Raw genomic sequence first — 19813 nt, 5'->3', positions numbered from 1 at the left:
CCCCAAATAAATAAATCACGATTCTTTCCAAAAATCTACATTAAGTTAGAAATATATATCGATGCACTCTGTAAAAGTTTCAGTAAAATAAATATTCTGGTTTAGGTAGGTTAGAGAAAAGAGGTCTTGATACCAGGAGGTTCAAATCCTGGCTCAGCCACTGACTCCCTGTGCGTGTGTGCGTGTGTGCGTGTGTGTGTGTGTGTGTGACCCTGAGCAAGTCACTGAACCTCCTTGTGCTCCGTCCTTCGGATGAGACATCAAACAAACGAGCTCCTATTGGAAGTGACTCTGCAGCAGCAGCAGCAGTTGTTGATGATGCATAGTTCACCCTCCTAGTCTCTGTAAGTCACAGCTGCTAAAAATGACTAAATAATACAAAAAAAATGTTTTTTTCGATTCAATGTACACACACTTATTCCAAAGTCCAGACAAGTCTTGATATTTTTTTGTTCCCGCCCTTTTGCTAGCATTTCAGCTCCGGATCATGCATGCGTTTCCACAACCGGATAACCTCCCTGGGCGTCCGTCTGTGCACCAGAACAAGCGTCCTGTACACGCAGGGGTTGTCCCGGTCCCCTTCCGAAATATCGAAGGTCCTGAAGCCAGGATGTTCCGTAGGGGAGACCCCCAGCTTCTCAAGGCACATCCCCATGTAGACATCGTCGATGGGGAAGAGAACCACGCGGTCGCTCGCTCTGCCCAGCCTTAGTGCCAAGTCCCCCGAATAAACCATCCCTCCTCCCCCTACGTAAGCTGGGTAGCCCCCCTCGTACAGGCTCTTGGGCACGTAGTACTTCTGCTTGACTTTCCGGAGCGGGGCAGCGTGACGGATCACCTGTCCCAAAAACAGATCCCGGCTCTCATTGGACCTGCTCTCCAGGTGTCCCAGCAGGGCCTCCGTGTTGAGGAAGACGTCGTCGTCCCCTTTGAAGACGTACCTGGCCCCGGGACACCTCCTCCCCAGCCACTTGAGAAACAGCACGTCTTTCAGGGTGAGGTTGAAGAAAGTGTCTTTGAAATCCCACAGGAGGAGATCTCCGTGACGTCTCCTCTCCAGCTCCAGCAGCCCTGTCAGATCCGGGAAGTGTCCCGAGTCTGGATCCTGCCTCCCCAGGAGGAACACCCGCTTGACGGTGGCGTTCCCGATTCTCCCGGCCCGGCCCCAGCTTTCCCGGATCGCCTGCCGGTTCTCGAAGTTGGCGACCTGGGATTTGATGGCGAGGAGCAGGGTGGGTCGCTCGCCCTTGCACAGCCCCGGCTGATCGATGACCAAGCGGTAATCACGGCAGTGCATGGACACCACGAAGTCCTTGACCCGTCTGGGAAGGGTATTGAAGTCTCGCACCCGGGTCGACACCCCTGGGTTGGGCTGGCAGCGCCCGCTGAGCCGGGGAACCGCTCTGCTGGGCGTTCCGTTTCTCAGGATGGGGTTATGCGCGCGGTCCAGAGCGTGCTGGAGGTGGTTCCACAGGGCGCTCTCGTCCAGGGAGAGCTTCCAAAAGACCCCGTCCGGTTTGAGCACCCTGGGGCGGACCCTGGCTTGGGACGTCCCGTCGGGAGAGGTACTGGAGAGAGAGAGGAAGGTGTAGAGAAGGAGGTTGGCCACAGAGGAGCACAACAGCCAAAGCAGGATCTTCTTGTAGATCAGACTCATGTTGGGAAACCTGCATAGAAAACACACACACAGAGTTGAACCTTTTTCAGTTATTTTTTTAAACATTGAGTTGAAAAAGGAACTCCATTATAAAGCACACAGGAGAACAGGATGGATGCCCTGCTAATTTTGGGGAACTAATTAAAAATAGATCATTTTAATGAAGTTGGGAGCTGTGCAAATCTCTAGCTGCATTTAAAACACAGGGTGACCTGTTAAAAAATATATACAATACAGCACCAAGCGTGACACAGCTTAACAGCTCCGAGGCTTCTGATCCCAGCTAGCTGGTGAACTTTTCAATGTACTCTGAAAGTGGGGCAGAATTTGTGAAGAAAAAGCTTACTGTAAACCACATTCTGTATAAAAACATTTTTAAAAAGTGAAGGGATATTGACTACAGAAAAAAAGTAATCTACAGATTACTTTCTCCAAAAATGTAATCTATCACAGATTACAGATTACTTTTGGATTACTTTCACCAAAAGGCACAGTTTTACACTGTCGATACCACCTGGTTAATAGTAACACGCTCCACTAAGTATCTTTAAAATTTCCAAACTCAGTTCTTTTCGGCGATTCTTAGGGTTCAATTGCTGAAATGCAGTCTCTCTCTCTCTCTCTCTCTCTCTCTCTCTGCATTTGTGTGCCTGCTACAGATGGATGCAACAGCATTGCAGACCACTTTCAAATGATTTAATAACTTTATGGAGCCATAGCTACTACCCGGACGGAGGTGGCTTAATTGCAAACTCCACTCGCACACTCGCACGTGGATCCTTTCACCCGGACTGATTTGCAAGTCAAATGGAAGTCCATAAACAAATGACCTAAGCACACGTGGCGCTTGGCTGACCAGGGATTCAAGTGTGGAGATCACAGAGTGTATATATAATGTGTGGACATATGGAAAACTAGCCAGCAAATGCATGACAGCCACAGAGGGAAAGGGATGTCATTTATTTCCCCCATATAAAGCAAATTTGAAAAAGAAAAATCAATGAAAAATATGTGTCTCATCAAACTCCTATTAAAACCAGGAATGGGTCACACTGCTGTGCAATGGGAGTCTGTACTAATATATATAAGATAGGACCCCCTCCCAAAAAAACCACAGCGGCTTTGGAGAATTAATTAGCAACACCCGCCATACCAGCGTCAATATCCGATGTGACATTGGTTCTGGCGGGATCAGTCTGTACAGATGCGACTCTGGATCGATTATTGATCGCTGTTTGTCCATTAATTAATCATCAATCTGTTTAAAACTTCTAGCGTCTTCCAAACACTGCAGGGTGTTCTGTCACGGTGCTGCGTGTTTCACTCCTGGCCACAAAAATACAGAAGGGTTTGGTTTTTTTTTTTTTTTCTATAGGGAATGTTTACTTAGAGAAATGAAATCGAACTAACCTTTCAATAACAGAGAAAGCCTTTTGTTCTCAAGACACGCATGGAAAGCACCATCTGCTGCATCCAATTATATTCCTTTATCCGTTCATTACAAATTCAGAAAATGGGGAGGGAGAGAGGGGGAGGGGGGGCGGAGGATAGGTCCAGCGGTTAAAGAAAAGGGGTCTCGATAGCAGGAGGTTCAAATCCCGGCTCAACCAGTGACTCCCTGTGCGTGTGTGTGTGTGACCCTGAGCAAGTCGCTTCACCTCCTTGTGCTCCGTCCTTCGGATGAGACGGAAAACAAACGAGCTCCTATTGGAAGTGACTCTGCAGCAGCAGCAGCAGCAGCAGTTGTTGATGAAGCAGAGTTCACCCTCCTAGTCTCTGCAAGTCACTTTGGATAAAAGCCTCCGCTAAATGACTCAATAATAATAAGAGCGATTGCAGCCAACAAAACGCTTCCCTGAAATCTGAACTGTGATGCCCTTCAGTCAGCGTCGCACACCGATCAATTAAAAACCATCATATCAGATGCTACACGTGAGGTTAAAAAGAAGCGTGCAGTCTGCAACACGCACGCACGCAAACGCACACGCAATATAATAAACGGAATTCCCTGCTCAATTATCCCCTCGCGGTTTTGCTCACCAACGAAACTCTGAACTGAGGCAACACTTACTGGAACTTTCCAAGGGAGGTATTTATAAAATATATATATATATATAAAAACTAAACGTGAAAAAAACACGTGTCCAGCTACATTGTATTAATAATAACAGCAACACACTACAGTTGCGCATAAATAACCTTGACTTATCATTTGCCGTTATAATAATAATAATAATAATAATAATAATAATAATAATAATAATAAATAATAATAATTGAATGTTATTTATCCGCAATATCTAGTTTGATTTTGTATTATCATGGAGGCGCGCATACAGACCAATATAGAAAGCTGCGGACTTCGATACTGTTCTTTCAAAAGCAGAGCCCCCCCCCCCCGCGTGTCGTAGCAATTATTCCCGGGGGGGGGGGCGGCTCGAGGCTTTGTCAACGACCCCCCCCCCCCCCCCCGACCCCGGTGAAACCCTAACGTTAAAAGTTATGTGAACCCCTTATTATGATGATGATTACTGCGTGGTAGTAGCAGTCCTAATGTGTTTTATTAGAGAACACGTGACTAAATCAAATGTCTAAGCAAGTTTTATTTCACTTTAGTCTAAAAGTACGTCACCTTGACGTTTTGTGTGAAAATAAAGTCATACTAAAAAAAAAACACCGATAATTCAAGATAAATCAACAATAGACACACACACACACACACACACACACACACACACACACAATGTGTAACTAATAATAGAGAGAGAGAGAGACGCGCACACATTATTATTATTATTATTATTATTATTATGATGATGATGTATTCCTTAGCAGACGATAAGAATGATATATAATTCTTATATACACGTTCAGTACACATATAATATCGGCTCTATAGAAACACGGCGGATGTTAAGATCGACTCACCGTTATATGTCGCGTTGGAAGGTGACAGGATATCGCAGAAATGAAACCAAGTCTTTTTTTAATTCTCAGAATCACTACATCACATATTCAAGTCCTTGCGGGGTTTCCTTCTCTGAATTGTATTGAAGAAGCGACGCACCCTTCCGCCGCGTCTCACAGACGCGCACAGCACGGCTAAGCCGAGGCAGCGCCGGGCAAAAGGCTTTCTGCATTGAAACCCCACAGTCGAAACCGACAGAGAGGGCAGCTCGACTCTGGAGACTCTCCCGTTTAAACAAAACCAAACCAAAACACCTCCGAAACGTCTGTCCTTCTCTTCTCGTCCAATCGACTGTTCATGATGGACAAATCCCGTCCGGTTCTTCTGCTGGGGATCTGTGAACGACACGTTAGCAAAACACACAGCCGGCGCACACTGAACCTACAGGTGTTAATATTTGCATAGAGACCTGCCCCCTATCTACACCGCTGTTCACGTGGGTGTGGTAATTATCATGAGAGAGGGTGGGGTAATTATCAGACAGGGTGGGGTAATTATCAGAGAACGATTAGGTGTTTTCTATCTTTTTTTTGTTAATTTGATGAGCATTTTAAAGCGCAGTGAGCCATTATAATTAGGGACTTCTGAACGGACGGGCGTTAAAAATGTAGTCCCCCCCCCTCTCTCCCCCTCTCTCCCTCTCTTTCTCTCTTATACAAAAATTCTGTGGATGATGTCATGATTATTAGAATATAATTTTTGTATATATATAATTACAAATATGACCTTAAACAATACCTCCTCATTAATTTCATTTTGGGATGTGTCTCGCAACTCAAGCACGGATGAAACTACATCAAGACATCAATTATAACAGCCGTCCTTATTCAACATGAGGTCTGACGACAGTAATGCGCGTTGCAATTGTACTCGAGGCCACAAGGTGGCGCTTTAGTACACGTTTCCAGCTGAAGCCTGGTGAAGCCCGGGTGTGCGTTTTGATTATTTCACAGCACACTCGCGCGGTGAGGGAGGGGGGCTGCAGTCATATAGTGCAGCACCCTGGCGCCGGAGGGAGGGGGGGGGGGGGGGGAGAGAGGGAGGGGGGTTGTGGGTTACCCATCCGCAGTGAAGCTCCGCTGTGCCTGGGGTACTGATGAGTCTGTCGCAGTGGGCTTTGCTGTAAACATCACACACAGAATCCTTCAAGAAGCTGCTTGATGAGATTCTGGGATCAATAAGCTACTAACAACCAAACGAGCAAAGATGGGCCGAATGGGGGCCTCCTCTCGTTTGGAAACTTTCTTGTGTTCTTATGTAAAATCAGACCCCCCCCGCCCCCAACACACACACACACACACACACACAGACACACGCACACAAAATCAGACCCAAACACACACACACACACAAAATCAGACCCAAACACGCACACATACAGATACAGACACACACACATACAGATACACACACACACAAATTCAGACCCCCCCCACACACACACACACAGACACTCACGCACAGACACACACAGATACACACACACAAATTCAGACCCCCCCCCCCACACACACACACAGACACTCACGCACACACACACACAGACACACACACACACAAATTCAGACCCCCCCCCACACACACAGACACAGACACTCACGCACAGACACATACAGATACACACACCTTTCGTTGTCGAATTAACTGATGAATAAAAAAAACAAGACAACGAGGTGTAAAAAAAAAATATTTTTAATAAATTATTTTGATGACGTCGTTTTTCCCCAGACAAATAAATAGAGGGACATTTACTGTGATATTATTAGCATCAGTATTACAACTATTAGTATTATCATCATTATCATTAGTATTAGTATTTCACATTTTTAATATTTTTTGTATTTTACAGAATTCCGTCTCCCCTATCACCCACACATCAATACCCGCGGACCAACATGAAGGTTCAACTCAAGCCAGTGAAAACTAGACGGGACTTCTTAAAGGGAAGTGTATTTATCTCTGGCATAACTACAGTGCGGTATTTCTGTTTCAAACAAAGTTTTTTGCTTTAATTGGTTTTTGAAAAGAGCCAAATTTGGCAGCGTCACACAGTTTCACCCCTTATCCTTCTGTCAATAAACAACAGCACAGCCTGCAGTACCCTGATAGAGGCACAAGGGGGAGTCGATGAGCACAGACCCAGTACAGCACTGAGTTCTCTACACTAGACTGTATTGAATTAGCTGGCTCTCAGATCCCCAGTACAGCACTGAGTTCTCTATACTAGACTGTATTGAATTAGCTGCTCTCAGATCCCCAGTACAGCACTGAGTTCTCTACACTAGACTGTATTGAATTAGCTGGCTCTCAGATCCACAGCACTGAGTTCTCTATACTAGACTGTATTGAATTAGCTGGCTCTCAGATCCCCAGAACAGCACTGAGTTCTCTATACTAGACTGTATTGAATTAGCTGCTCTCAGATCCACAGCACTGAGTTCTCTATACTAGACTGTATTGAATTAGCTGCTCTCAGATCCACAGCACTGAGTTCTCTATACTAGACTGTATTGAATTAGCTGGCTCTCAGATCCCCAGTACAGCACTGAGTTCTCTACACTAGACTGTACACAGTTTTGAACACACAGTACATTGTTTTTTTCAGCAGCAGAAATTCTGGAAGACATTGATTATAATAATACAAAAAAGTTGTCACAGTTCTGGGTTTTAAACACAATTACAACGACAAAGGGTCCTTGAGTTTTTAATAGGGCAGCGTTGTTTCTGAATTCACTCTGAACGGTGAATCAGACCCCCGATCCACACCAGCGCCCCCTGCCTCGATTAATCGTTTCCCGCAGCTCTTAATTTGAATTCTAAAGGGAGTCGCAGGACAGCACAGCGAATTTAAATAATTGCATAATCAACGATAAAACAGTCGACAGCTAAAACTTTCACAACTTGAATTTCCAGGCCTGAACTCAAAACTCAAGTATCCTCTCCATTTTCATTCTTATTTAAAATGTGTGTGTGTGTGTGTGTGTGTTTACGATCCCACAGTGTTAGCCCCAAGCACAGAACTCCTATCAATCCGCTCGACCCTTCATTATTCTAAGAAAGAAACGACTCACGCAAGCCAACTCAAGTTTCTTTGTGTCCGTAACAGCGTTTCAAATTGTCCTTCTGCGTTTTTTCGTTGTTTTTTTTTTTGGTTTTTACAACTTTCAGGTCACAACCCTGAGTCTAGAAGCGCGGGTGCCGTACACACCCGGTCAGACACCCCCGTCTTTCTCACAGAGTGGTGACACGGTTGACACTTTTTAAATGTTCCTAGGACGTTTGGGGGGGGGGGGGGGGGGGGGGGGGGCAATTTGAAGCCCTGTCCGCTTAGGAAAGCTGCGGGACGCTTCATCAGCTGAGCGTCGAGAAGAAGTAAAACGAAGCGTGCCCCCTAGAGGTAGAAACTGGTAATGGTGTTTATACAGCGTTCATAATAGGACGGGAATGCGCCTGCTAAAATTTTAAAACCAGCACGCTAATTTTGCAGCCGCTCCTGTGTGAAAATGCGTCGGACCGCTTCGTGCTTTTAAATTAGACATCTTAAAACAGCTTCTGAAAAGCCTCCTGCGTTTTTACCGTGTGCGGCTGCGCGTTCTTTCTCTCTGCCTGTTTTAAATGAATTGCACGTGTGGTCTATTAAAGTCATCAATTAAATCAGACAGTGGCTAATTTGCCTATGTCAAAAGTATTCGAAGATTTTCAGTCCCAGCGGTTTGATTTCTTCTATATAAGAAATCAAAACTACAGAAGCAACGGGCTGTTCTAACACGTGTACACACTGCTGTACACATATATAATGTAAATCCGTCTCAAATGATCCTAGTTATTTCTATCTAGAAGGAGGCTGTATGGTCCAGTGGTTAAAGAAAAGGGCTTGTAACCAGGAGGTCCCCGGTTCAAATCCCACATCAGCCACTGACTCACTGTGTGACCCTGAGCAAGTCACTTAACCTCCTTGTGCTCCGTCTTTCGGGTGAGACGTAGTTGTAAGTGACTCTGCAGCTGATGCATAGTTCACACACCCTAGTCTCTGTAAGTCGCCTTGGATAAAGGCGTCTGCTAAATAAACACATAATAATTCATTTCCAGTGGTTTCAGCTCCTCTGGCTAAAGAAATCTGTGAAATCCTGTTTTGGGCAAATTCTGTGGAAAAGCTGCAAGACTGTGAGCTGCTGTGAGGGCCTGAGCAGAGAAAATACATCATCATCTTTATCATCTTCATCATCAACAACAGTAGAAAACAAATAATATAATCAATAAATAAATAAATAAATCCATCTGAGAAAAATGTCAAAATTGAAATGTCCTTGTTCTTCATGGTAAAGCAAATGGCGAGTCCTATATCATATAAATATATATATATATTGCAACTTAGGGATGTGTGTGTATATATATATATATATATATATATATATAAAGACTGGTATTTTATGGCATCCTAATACAGACATGACTTTATTCCACGCTAGTCAGTTTTGTAAGGTCGATTGCAGTTCATTTTTTTTTTTAAATGTCTTTATATATAATCCAGTATTTTTTGCACTCTTGAGCGACGAAAAACAAACAAACCCTGATTTGTCTTTTAAAGTTCAGTTTTCTTTTAAATAAAACAAAACAAAACTGTATTGCACGTATTCCCAAGGTTCCGGATTCTTCCCAGCCTGCCCCTGAGATCAGCCCCTCGTTCTGCAGCGACACCAAGTCCTTGGAAAATCCGGGGACTCCGCTCCGAGTAAACGATCCCGCGGTCAGCCTGCGCAGATTTTTTTTTTTTTTTTTTTTTAATTTTAGTCGTCGCCAATTATTTTTACCCCGGTTTTTCACCCCAATTTAGCATGCCCAATTATTATCTGTATCCCCGGCTCACCGCTCACAACCCCCGCGCCGACTCGGGAAACGGAGGCTGGAACACGCGTCCTCCGAAACGTGCTCCTTCCAAGCCGTCATTTTTCGCACTGCAGATCCACAGCAATGCTACCAGACCTATAGTGCCGGAGGACAACACAGATCTGGCGGCTCCGCTGCAGAGCCACAGGCGCCCTATCAGCCACAGGGGTCGCTGATGCGCGGTGAGCCGTGGATTCCCCTGCCGACCTAAGCCCTCCCTACCCGGGCAGCGCTCAGCCAATTGTGCGCCGCCCCCTAGGAACTCTCGGTCACGGTCAGCTGTGACATAGCCTGGATTCGAACCTGCGATCTCCAGGCTATAGAGCACATCCTGCGAGGAGCGCCTTTACTGGATGCGCCACTCGGGAGCCCATTTTATTTTACGCAGCTTGAGAGAATGATTGCTCGCCACCCCATCGCTCACGGCGTTTGCATTTGGCACTTTTTAATAAAGAAAAGCTTCCAAAATTATAGCGCAGCCATAATTTGAATTGAATCCAGGGGAAAGCCTTATAAAATCTTGCACGGTCATTTTTCTTTTCCAGTTTTCCCCCACTGCATGTTTTTTCCATAGCTCACGGTCTACAGCGTTTCAAAATTGAGACACAGAGACAGCTGGGGTCAGGGGTTAGGGGTTAAGGGGCTTCGGGAGGTGGTTTTGGGGGCGGGACGACCCTCAGACCTCGGTCTCCAGGCCCGTCAGTTTGGGGGTGAGGATCCGTGGAGTGACCCCGGAGTTGAGGTCGTTCTCAAACTCCAGCAGCTGTCCCATGAAGTTCAGGTTGGGGGAGATGACGGGACGCTTGCCCTTCACGTACTTGTAGGCGTCGGTCATGGTCATAAGCGTGTGCTTCATCATGTACGCGATGACGAGGGTGGCCGATCGAGAGACCCCCGCCTGGCAGTGGATCAGGACCCCCCGGCCACACTGGTGAGCTTCCTCTGGGGGGAGAACGGGAGGAGGGAGGGAGGGGGGGGGGGGTTAGTAGTTAATATTAGTGCCGGGACATTTCATCCATTACTCCTGTGTAAAGTTCAGCAATGAAAACAAGATCCATTTCAGGTTCTGATACTATGAGCTTGATTAGCCCCAGTGTGTGAGGGTAACAAGCTCTGGTGTGCACTATTCACTTACAATGCTTCCCTATGCTTTACCAGACCTCTCTGTGCTTTACAATGCTTCCCTATGCTTTACCAGACCTCTCTGTGCTTTACAATGCTTCCCTATGCTTTACCAGACCTATCTGTGCTTTACAATGCTTCCCTATGCTTTACCAGACCTCTCTGTGCTTTACAATGCTTCCCTATGCTTTACCAGTCCTCTCTGTGCTTTACAATGCTTCCCTATGCTTTACCAGACCTCTCTGTGCTTTACAATGCTTCCCTATGCTTTACCAGACCTCTCTGTGCTTTACAATGCTTCCCTATGCTTTACCAGTCCTCTCTGTGCTTTACAATGCTTCCCTATGCTTTACCAGACCTCTCTGTGCTTTACAATGCTTCCCTATGCTTTACCAGCCCTCTCTGTGCTTTACAATGCTTCCCTATGCTTTACCAGACCTCTCTGTGCTTTACAATGCTTCCCTATGCTTTACCAGCCCTCTCTGTGCTTTACAATGCTTCCCTATGCTTTACCAGACCTCTCTGTGCTTTACAATGCTACCCTATGCTTTACCAGACCTCTCTGTGCTTTACAATGCTTCCCTATGCTTTACCAGACCACCCATCTCAGCTCGCGAAGTCCCCGTATCAGCGATTAAAGATCAATTATAAAAACGAGCCCCGGACTCCTGAGCTTCAGACTCACCGATGAACTCGAAGGCCTCCTCAAAGTACTGCTGCAGGTTCTGCTTGCTGCTGTCAGTGGCCGGCAGTCTCTTGTAGCGCAGCAGCCCGGAGTCCAGGTGGTACAGGGGGAGGTGGGTGGTGACGTTCACCACGAACCCGATCCCCAGCCGCAGCATTCGCTCCAGATCCCGGGCGTCCCGCTCGTTCCCCAAGAACAGGAAGGGCAGGATGGGGCTCAGGGCGGCGTTCTCGATGTCGGGGGTCAGAGGCAAGGGGGCGTCCCCGTCCGAGGACCACACCGAGCCTTCTGGGAACAGAGCACAGGGAAGCATTGTAAAGCACAGAGAGGTGTGGTAAAGCATAGGGAAGCATTGTAAAGCACAGAGGGGTCTGGTAAAGCATAGGGAAGCATTGTAAAGCACAGAGAGGTCTGGTAAAGCATAGGGAAGCATTGTAAAGCACAGAGAGGTGTGGTAAAGCATAGGGAAGCATTGTAAAGCACAGAGAGGTCTGGTAAAGCATAGGGAAGCATTGTAAAGCACAGAGAGGTGTGGTAAAGCATAGGGAAGCATTGTAAAGCACAGAGAGGTCTGGTAAAGCACAGGGAAGCATTGTAAAGCACAGAGAGGTCTGGTAAAGCATAGGGAAGCATTGTAAAGCACAGAGAGGTCTGGTAAAGCATAGGGAAGCATTGTAAAGCACAGAGAGGTCTGGTAAAGCATTTTATAAAACATAACAGATCAGGGTAAACTATGATAAATGCACAGCTTAACCACGAACACACAAACCTAGGGTTAGCTTAGAATTTCGTGTACATGAGGACAGTTTGGGACAGTCCAGGCTCTTCAACTCACACACACACACGCCCCAATGCATTCTGGTAAGTGGAGTCCCGCTGTGATAGGTACCCGAGACAGGTAGAGCAGACCAGAATGCCTTGCGGTGGGAGTTGAAAAGCCTGAACTGTCCCAAACTGTCGCAGTGTACACAAGAGTCACGTGGTAAACCCCAGAAACAGCCGAAAACGCTGGTCCACGACTTCCTCCCAGCGTTACCCGATACAGGCGAAGCCCCCCTCGCTCCTTACCTCTGAACGGGAGCTCCTCCTGCTCCTTACTGAGAGAGTTCAGCATGAGGTGCAGGGACTGCGTTGGCACGGGGGGCCTGTAGGGGGCGTCCTTGAGCTCAGCGGTGGGTGTGGCGGGACCGGAAGAAAGGGGCGGGCTGCTGGGAGAGGGAGAGGGAGAGGGAGAGGGGGAGGGGGAGGAGTCTGCCATCTCGCCATAGCCAATCCGCTCCTTGGTCCACAGCCTCTTGAGCGAGTCCCTGCCCTCGCGGTTGGCCGCCCCGGAGGGGGAGATGAAATCCAGCACGGCCAGCTTGCCCTGCTGGAGCCTCCGTCTGCCGGCTGCGTCGGTGAACTGCGTGGCCGCCCCCTGCAGGTGGCTCCTGGTATAACCCGCCAGATTCCTGCAGTCCAGGACCAGCGGGTTGCTGGAGCTGCTGTTCTGATCCTGAGCCGCTTTGGAGCGGGTCATCTTTTTCGCCAGTTCCTCCGGCCAGATTGTCCGCACGCTGTAGTCGTCGTCGTCCGGGGCCCCCCTGGAGCCGGCCTTGGAGGACCCCCGGGGCTGGCGGTCGTAGGTCACGATGGGGTCGCAGCTGCAGAAGCTGCAGGAGGAACCGACCGACTTGATGGAAGGGTTGCAGCCCACGCAGCTCTGCAGGGCCCTGAAGGAGGCCGGGGGCCGGGAAGAGAGCGGGGCGCAGGGCAGGCAGCCCCCCAGCTTCTTCCCCAGGGCCGCAGGGCTCCCCAGGACCCTGCCCGAGCAGGGGACACAGTCCAGGGGCCTCAGGAGGCAGGAGTGGGACGTGGACACGGAAGAGGAGGACGAGGCGACGGAGGCAGACAGGCAGCTGCCCAGCAACCTGAGCCCCGCCCCCACCCCGCTCCCCCCCCCGCCGCTCCGCCTGCCCCCCCACCCCGGCCGGCAAGAGAAGGAGGAGGTGGGGCTGGACCCCCCACCCCCACCCCCATCCTCCCCACAACTGATGAGTCGCCAGCAGCCCCTGCAGCCGCACTTTAGGGGGTGCATGAGCTCCAGCGTGCGGGAGGAGGAGGAGGAGGGGTCTTGGCTGGGGGAGGCTCGCGCCGGGGCTGGGTGCCGGTCCCTGGGCCTGGACGAGCGGTTCTGGGTGCGCGGGTCTGCCCGAGAGGGTCTGGAGTTCTCCTTGCTGGACGAAGCCTCTTTCCGGTCCCTGCAGTGGCCGGACGTCGTCGGGGGAGCTTTGGGACGGCTAGTTTGGGACTTCCCCCCCTCGATCGGTTTCTCCGGCTGCTGGTTCAGATCCAGATGCAGGGACAGCCGGCGCCGAGCCCTGCCGGGCCCCTTCGATAGCCCCCCCGCTCCGCTGCTTCCCGCTCTTGATCCCGGTCCCAGGGAGAGTTTGATATCGATGGTGTGGGTGTGTCTGTACCCCGACGAGAGGCTCCCGTTGCTGCCCTGTTCTTTCAACGCTCCTCCTCCTCCTCCAGCCCACTCCCCTCTTCCCCCTGCCCTGCCCGGGGTCACCGGGACAGCCTGGCCGGGCAAGAGCCTCTCCAGCTCAGGGGAGCAGCAGTGTTTCTCTGGGGCTGGCGGGGGAGCGGAGGAGGCTGCGCTGGGGAACGAGGGGTGGGGAAGGCGCAGGGTCAGGGTCTTGGGTCTCTGCAGAACCACGATGCGCTCGTCCAGGGGAGAGGGAGGCATCGGGAATCACAGGCTGGAGGGAGAGAGAGAGAGAGAGAGAGAGAGGGGGAGAGATGGACAGAGGGCGAGGGAGGGAGAGAGAGGGGGGGAGACAGAGAGACAGAGAGAGAGACAGAGAGAGAAAGACAGAGAGAGAGAGTGAGAGAAGGGGGAGAGACAGACAGAGAGAGAGGAGGAGAGAGGGAGGGAGAGAGAGAGGGGGGAGAGACAGAGAGGGGGAGAGACAGAGAGACAGAGAGGGGGGGAGAGAGAGGGGGAGAGAGAGGGAGGGAGAGAGAGAGAGGGGGGAGAGAGGGAGGGAGAGAGAGAGACACAGAGAGAGAGAGAGATAGAGGAAAGAGAGAGAGAGGGAGAGGGAGAGAGAGAGGAGACTGAGGGTTAGTTAACAGATAAACAGCAACAGGATTTCTTCTCCATTTGGATGCTGTTGTCAAGGGAGCTCAAGCCCGGCTCTCAGAGTCTTTCAGTGGACTGCCGTGATTATTTCACAGAGAAAAGGGACACAAGGAATTTGTTCAGACGGTTTTTCTTCTTAGAAAATACGATTGACACTCGAGTCGCTCTCACAAGGAGGAAGCTGACAATCTGGACGACCTGTCAGTATATTTTAAACCCTGCTGTTTCACGCAGCTCGTTGCAAAAATAAGGTGGTTAGCCTCGTTTTTATTTGTGGAACCTTTTGACCTTAATGAGTTGAAAAGAGCTAGTTTAACAGTGATAACAGCATTGCTGATTTCGATCATAATAATAATAATAATAATAATAATAATAATAATAATAATAATATTTTAAATAATAATAATAATAATAATAATAATAATATTTTAAATAATAATAATAATAATTATTAAAAAAATAATAATAATAATATAATAATCATCATTTTAAATATTGATCATAATAATAATCATCATTTTTGATCGTGTTGTTGTCACTCCCAGAGGGGTTTGATATAACGAAAGAGCAATTTGCTTATAGAAAGACCTTCCGTGGCCCCTCGGCTCTAACCGGGGCCAAACGCAGCCCCCCACCCCCCCACCCCCCACACACACTCCGCTGCAGGGGCCTCGGCACAGAGTCACTGCCTCGTATCTGACCTATATATTTCAACTCGAATAGAAAACTTTGCAGTTAAAACAGCCAGGAACGACAGCGATGCTCTGAATAAATATTCCAGCCAGCTCTGGAGCGTCCCGGAGACCAGTATGAAAATATCACAGCGTAGCAGCTTCTGAACAGCCAAGTGCAACCACGCTGTTTGAAGAGATCCCAGGACATGAGCCACCTTACGAGGAGAGGGTCAAAGAATGACATCAGAAAAGATTCAATTCTAGAAAATCACAGATCAAGATAACCCGAGACAAATTTAGCACAGAGGACAGAAAGGCTGGAAGCAATTTTTTTTTTTTGTATAAAATGTATAAATGCATGAAACAACCGACCAGGTGACATACACTGGGAACATTTAAGAAAAAAATAAAAAAATAAATTAAAAATGACCAGATTTTTGTCTTTTTTTTTACAGCTGTGGGAATCAGACTCCTGTTGCATAGCAGTCTGATCCATTCCTAGTGTTGCTATGCCTTTAATGATAAGACCCTACACTTTGAGAAATGTCATCTGTAATTTCTGGAACGCTTGTGTAAGTCTGACGTGTGTTGCGTCATCAGCCCCCCCCCCTTTTCAAAAGTTAATTAGCAAGCGTTTGAAAGTTCGTATACTGTAATGGAAATTATTGAGCGTAGATTTTCTTGATGAGACAACGGGACCAGTCTGATGCGAGTTCGATCGGCTTCACCCGAACCAGTGTGTCGTGCAAGTTCGAGTTCAAAACGCACGCACGCACGCACGCACGCACGCACTCACACACACGCACGCACGCCCGCCTTTAATCGCATTCAGTCGTATGTGCAAAAATAAATACGCTTTTGCACCGTCGTCTGATTAATGTGGTATAACTAACACACACACACACACACACACACACCAGGATCGACTTATCCTCCACCGCCAGTCCTGCGCATCGCTGGTAAACCGCTGTTACAATGTGCAAAGCTGTACGGACACTGGGCGATGTCGTGAAAGGGGTCAGTCTGCCAAATTGCACGACATGAATTCAGTCCAGATGTCGCCAGGATGGCTGAGCCTCCTCTCGCAAAGTGTTCTTATCCTGCCGCGGCAAAAACACGAGCGAGTTCACTGCGAGGTCTCTCCTGCAGGGACGTGGAAAAATACGCGCTTTGCGATGATTTCAGTGGCATGAAAAATATATCCAGCACATAACACTAATAATACAGTAATAATACAGTAATAATAATAATAATAATAATAATAATAATAATAATATCATAATGAGCATATGTAACTTCCATGAATTATTAGTATTAATGTTGTGTGTATATTTCTTATTTTTGTAATTATTATTATTATTATTATTATTATTATTATTATTATTATTATTATTATTATTATTAATGAGCGTTCATTCACGCCTGATCACAATACACCAAATCTACAGCCTTGTGTATAGCGCTTTCAATTCGTGAAATTAAATGCTCCAGTACAGTAACTGGAAAAAAAAATGTTGCATTTTCCTCATAATAATAATAATAATAATAATAATAATAATAATAATCCTACACTGTAAATGCAGCGTTTGTTTTTTGTCATGCTATTGATTCTCATTATCCCAGCACGTCTAGCTGCAAAAGCGGCCAGCAGGATTATCCCACATTTCGTCTGCAGCCTCTTTGTCCTCGTTAAAGTGTGTTTGTTACAGAAGCGGCTCTCATCGCTGACTCTGCAGCCGTGTAAAACACCAATGCCATTTTGTATATAATTCACACACACACGAGCCGGACGATGCTGTAAACACGCCAATTCACACGCAAGCAGCGGCTGCAGACCTGATAAGCAGAATCGCTCAACTATATAAATGCATTCAGACATTCACATAAAACACATGCAAACACACACACATACATGCATATATACATACATAGACATCTGCACCCAAAAAAATGCATAACATTTGAAGGATATCATACTTAAAAATAATTCACTTACATTACAAACGCCGTCCCGGTCTATGTCGCGCATGCGTACATCGCCGTTACCACAGGATCGTGTTTTGCCGTGTAATTCTGAATCTGTACAGTACAGTATTGCTCGATTATGGTGTTTTATGTTTTCACAATAGGGGTGTACCTTTCTGCTGTACGGTTAGTTTTTACGTTATTGTCTTTTTAAGCTCGCTGGTAAGTGACCTGCAGCCGGGAGAGAAAAAGGGGGAGGAGCGGTGTTTTCGCCAGCTGGTGACATCATCGGCAGCCAATCGGCTAAGCGGATTCCGCAGATGGCACAGGAGAAAGAAAGGGACGGGATGGGGGGGGTTGTGACGTCATCAGCAGTACGTCATAAACGCGGCGAGCACGGGGCATGAGATAGGTGCGAAACGGTCTCGTCAGTCGTGCAGCAGCGTGATCCAGTCCTGGTTTCACTGGGAGTTTAAACATTTTAAAATTAAAAACTTTTTACAATTTTAAAAATTTTAACAAATTTTATAACATAAAATTCCGAGCAGCAATTGTCCATCTTACCTTCCAGAGTTTTTTTTGCAGTGCTCGCAGGTGAAATGAGGTGCCCAGGGTTTGTCTTGATCCCCGACAGGCATGCCGAAATATGCCTTGTAGGCCTCGCACATCTTAGCAGATGCTTCCACGGAGTACTTTTTCGCTCTTGTCTTGATAAATTGGCCGCAGACATAGCAAAATGCGTCTGCCGGATGCTTGACAGCCTCTTGATGCCATCTCAGAAAAATGCAGATATGTATCCACTTAGGCAGCTGGAACTAAACTGAACTGGTGGGCTTAAGGCCCCTGTATTTATACTACTATTTATATTACTGGAAAGTTCTAGAAAGTTCTAGAAGTTACTCCAAGTTTACTCAGCACTGAATCTATCTGGAATGTTCTGGAAAATAGGTACATTTCAAAATATCACTGTCCTGGTCACAAAAGCAAAGTTTGTGGGGAATAATAGCCATTTTCTATACTTTTGAGGCATAAGCAATTAGGAAATAACACTTACTACCCAGGAACCAAAAAAAAAAAAAAATGTGTTACACGGTGTAATCAGACACACCTGAGCTTGTTAGCTAGACACACTGGGGGCTGATCAAGCTGGTAGCAGTGAAACCTGGACTGGATCACACTGCTGTGCAATAGGAGTCTGATTCCCAGCCCTGCTGGTTTGATCCCAGCATAGCAGTTTGATCCATTCCTGGTTTTACTTAGAGTTTGACACTAATAATACAGTAATAATAATAATAATAATAATAATAATATCATAATGAGCATATGTAACTTCCATGAATTATTAGTATTAATGTTGTGTGTATATTTCTTATTTTTATAATTATTATTATTATTATTATTATTATTATTATTATTATTATTATTATTATTATTAATGAGCGTTCATTCACGCCTGATCACAATACTCCAAATCTACAGCCTTGTGTATAGCGCTTTCAATTCGTGAAATTAAATGCTCCAGTACAGTAACTGGAAAAAAAAATGTTGCATTTTCCTCATAATAATAATAATAATAATAATAATAATAATAATCCTACACTGTAAATGCACCGTTTGTTTTTTGTCATGCTATTGATTCTCATTATCCCAGCACGTCTAGCTGCAAAAGCGGCCAGCAGGATTATCCCACATTTCGTCTGCAGCCTCTTTGTCCTAAGCAATTAGGAAATAACACTTACTACCCAGGAACCAAAAAAAAAAAAAAATGTGTTACACGGTGTAATCAGACACACCTGAGCTTGTTAGCTAGACACACTGGGGGCTGATCAAGCTGGTAGCAGTGAAACCTGGACTGGATCACACTGCTGTGCAATAGGAGTCTGATTCCCATCCCTTTAGAAGGAATTGGAATTGATATGTAATGCTTTCATTTGAAGCCAGTTTAATGGAGTATCATGACAGTGACTTCAGTTGAAGTAATGCGTGGTTGCCACTGTGAGAAGCTCATTTTAACACATTACTGCTCACTGTGATTATTCACACCAATGACGTGTTGTGTTGCTGTGCTGGCGGAGCAGAGAGAGAGAAAGGGAGGCTCTTATACTCTCTGAACAGCCTCCCTCTGTGCTGGCGGAGTAGAGAGAGAGAAAGGGAGGCTCTTATACTTTCTGAACAGCCTCCCTCTGCTCTGTGCTGGTGGAGCAGAGAAAGAGAAAGGGAGGCTCTTATACTCTCTGAACAGCCTCCCTCTGTGCTGGCGGAGCAGAGAGAGAGAAAGGGAGGCTCTTATACTCTCTGAACAACCTCCCTCTGCTCTGTGCTGGTGGAGCAGAGAAAGAGAAAGGGAGGCTCTTATACTCCCTGAACAGCCTCCCTCTGCTCTGTTCTGGTGGAGCAGAGAAAGAGAAAGGGAGGCTCTTATACTCCCTGAACAGCCTCCCTCTGTGCTGGCGGAGCAGAGAGAGAGAAAGGGAGGCTCTTATACTCCCTGAACAGCCTCCCTCTGTGCTGGCGGAGCAGAGAGAGAGAAAGGGAGGCTCTTATACTCTGTGAACAGCCTCCCTCTGCTCTGTGCTGGTGGAGCAGAGAGAGAAAAAGGGAGGCTCTTATACTCTGTGAACAGCCTCCCTCTGCTCTGTGCTGGTGGAGCAGAGAGAGAGAAAGGGAGGATGTTATACTCTCTGAACAGCCTCCCTCTGTGCTGGTGGAGCAGAGAAAGAGAAAGGGA

General features: G+C 47.1%; 2 protein-coding genes across 2 annotated transcripts; both read right to left on the bottom strand.

The window, feature by feature from the left end:
- Window positions 1-461: 461 nt before the first annotated feature.
- LOC117398706 (N-acetyllactosaminide beta-1,3-N-acetylglucosaminyltransferase 2-like) lies at window positions 462-5050 on the bottom strand. Its single transcript, XM_033997771.3, has 2 exons — window positions 4586-5050; window positions 462-1667 (listed from the first exon to the last, which is right to left on the bottom strand). The coding sequence occupies exon 2, from the start codon at window positions 1655-1657 to the stop codon at window positions 467-469; it is 1191 nt and encodes a 396-aa protein (XP_033853662.3). The 5' UTR covers window positions 1658-1667; window positions 4586-5050; the 3' UTR covers window positions 462-466.
- A 2864-nt stretch (window positions 5051-7914) lies between these two features.
- LOC131709429 (dual specificity protein phosphatase 10-like) lies at window positions 7915-17374 on the bottom strand. Its single transcript, XM_059011962.1, has 4 exons — window positions 17117-17374; window positions 12388-14063; window positions 11320-11607; window positions 7915-10454 (listed from the first exon to the last, which is right to left on the bottom strand). The coding sequence occupies exons 2-4, from the start codon at window positions 14048-14050 to the stop codon at window positions 10189-10191; spliced, it is 2217 nt and encodes a 738-aa protein (XP_058867945.1). The 5' UTR covers window positions 14051-14063; window positions 17117-17374; the 3' UTR covers window positions 7915-10188.
- Window positions 17375-19813: the final 2439 nt, after the last annotated feature.

Source organism: Acipenser ruthenus, chromosome 43 (assembly GCF_902713425.1).
Source record: "Acipenser ruthenus chromosome 43, fAciRut3.2 maternal haplotype, whole genome shotgun sequence".
Lineage (NCBI taxonomy): Eukaryota > Metazoa > Chordata > Actinopteri > Acipenseriformes > Acipenseridae > Acipenser > Acipenser ruthenus.
The sequence above is the reverse complement of the archived record's forward strand: the minus strand, read 5'-3'. Positions and strand labels throughout refer to the sequence as shown.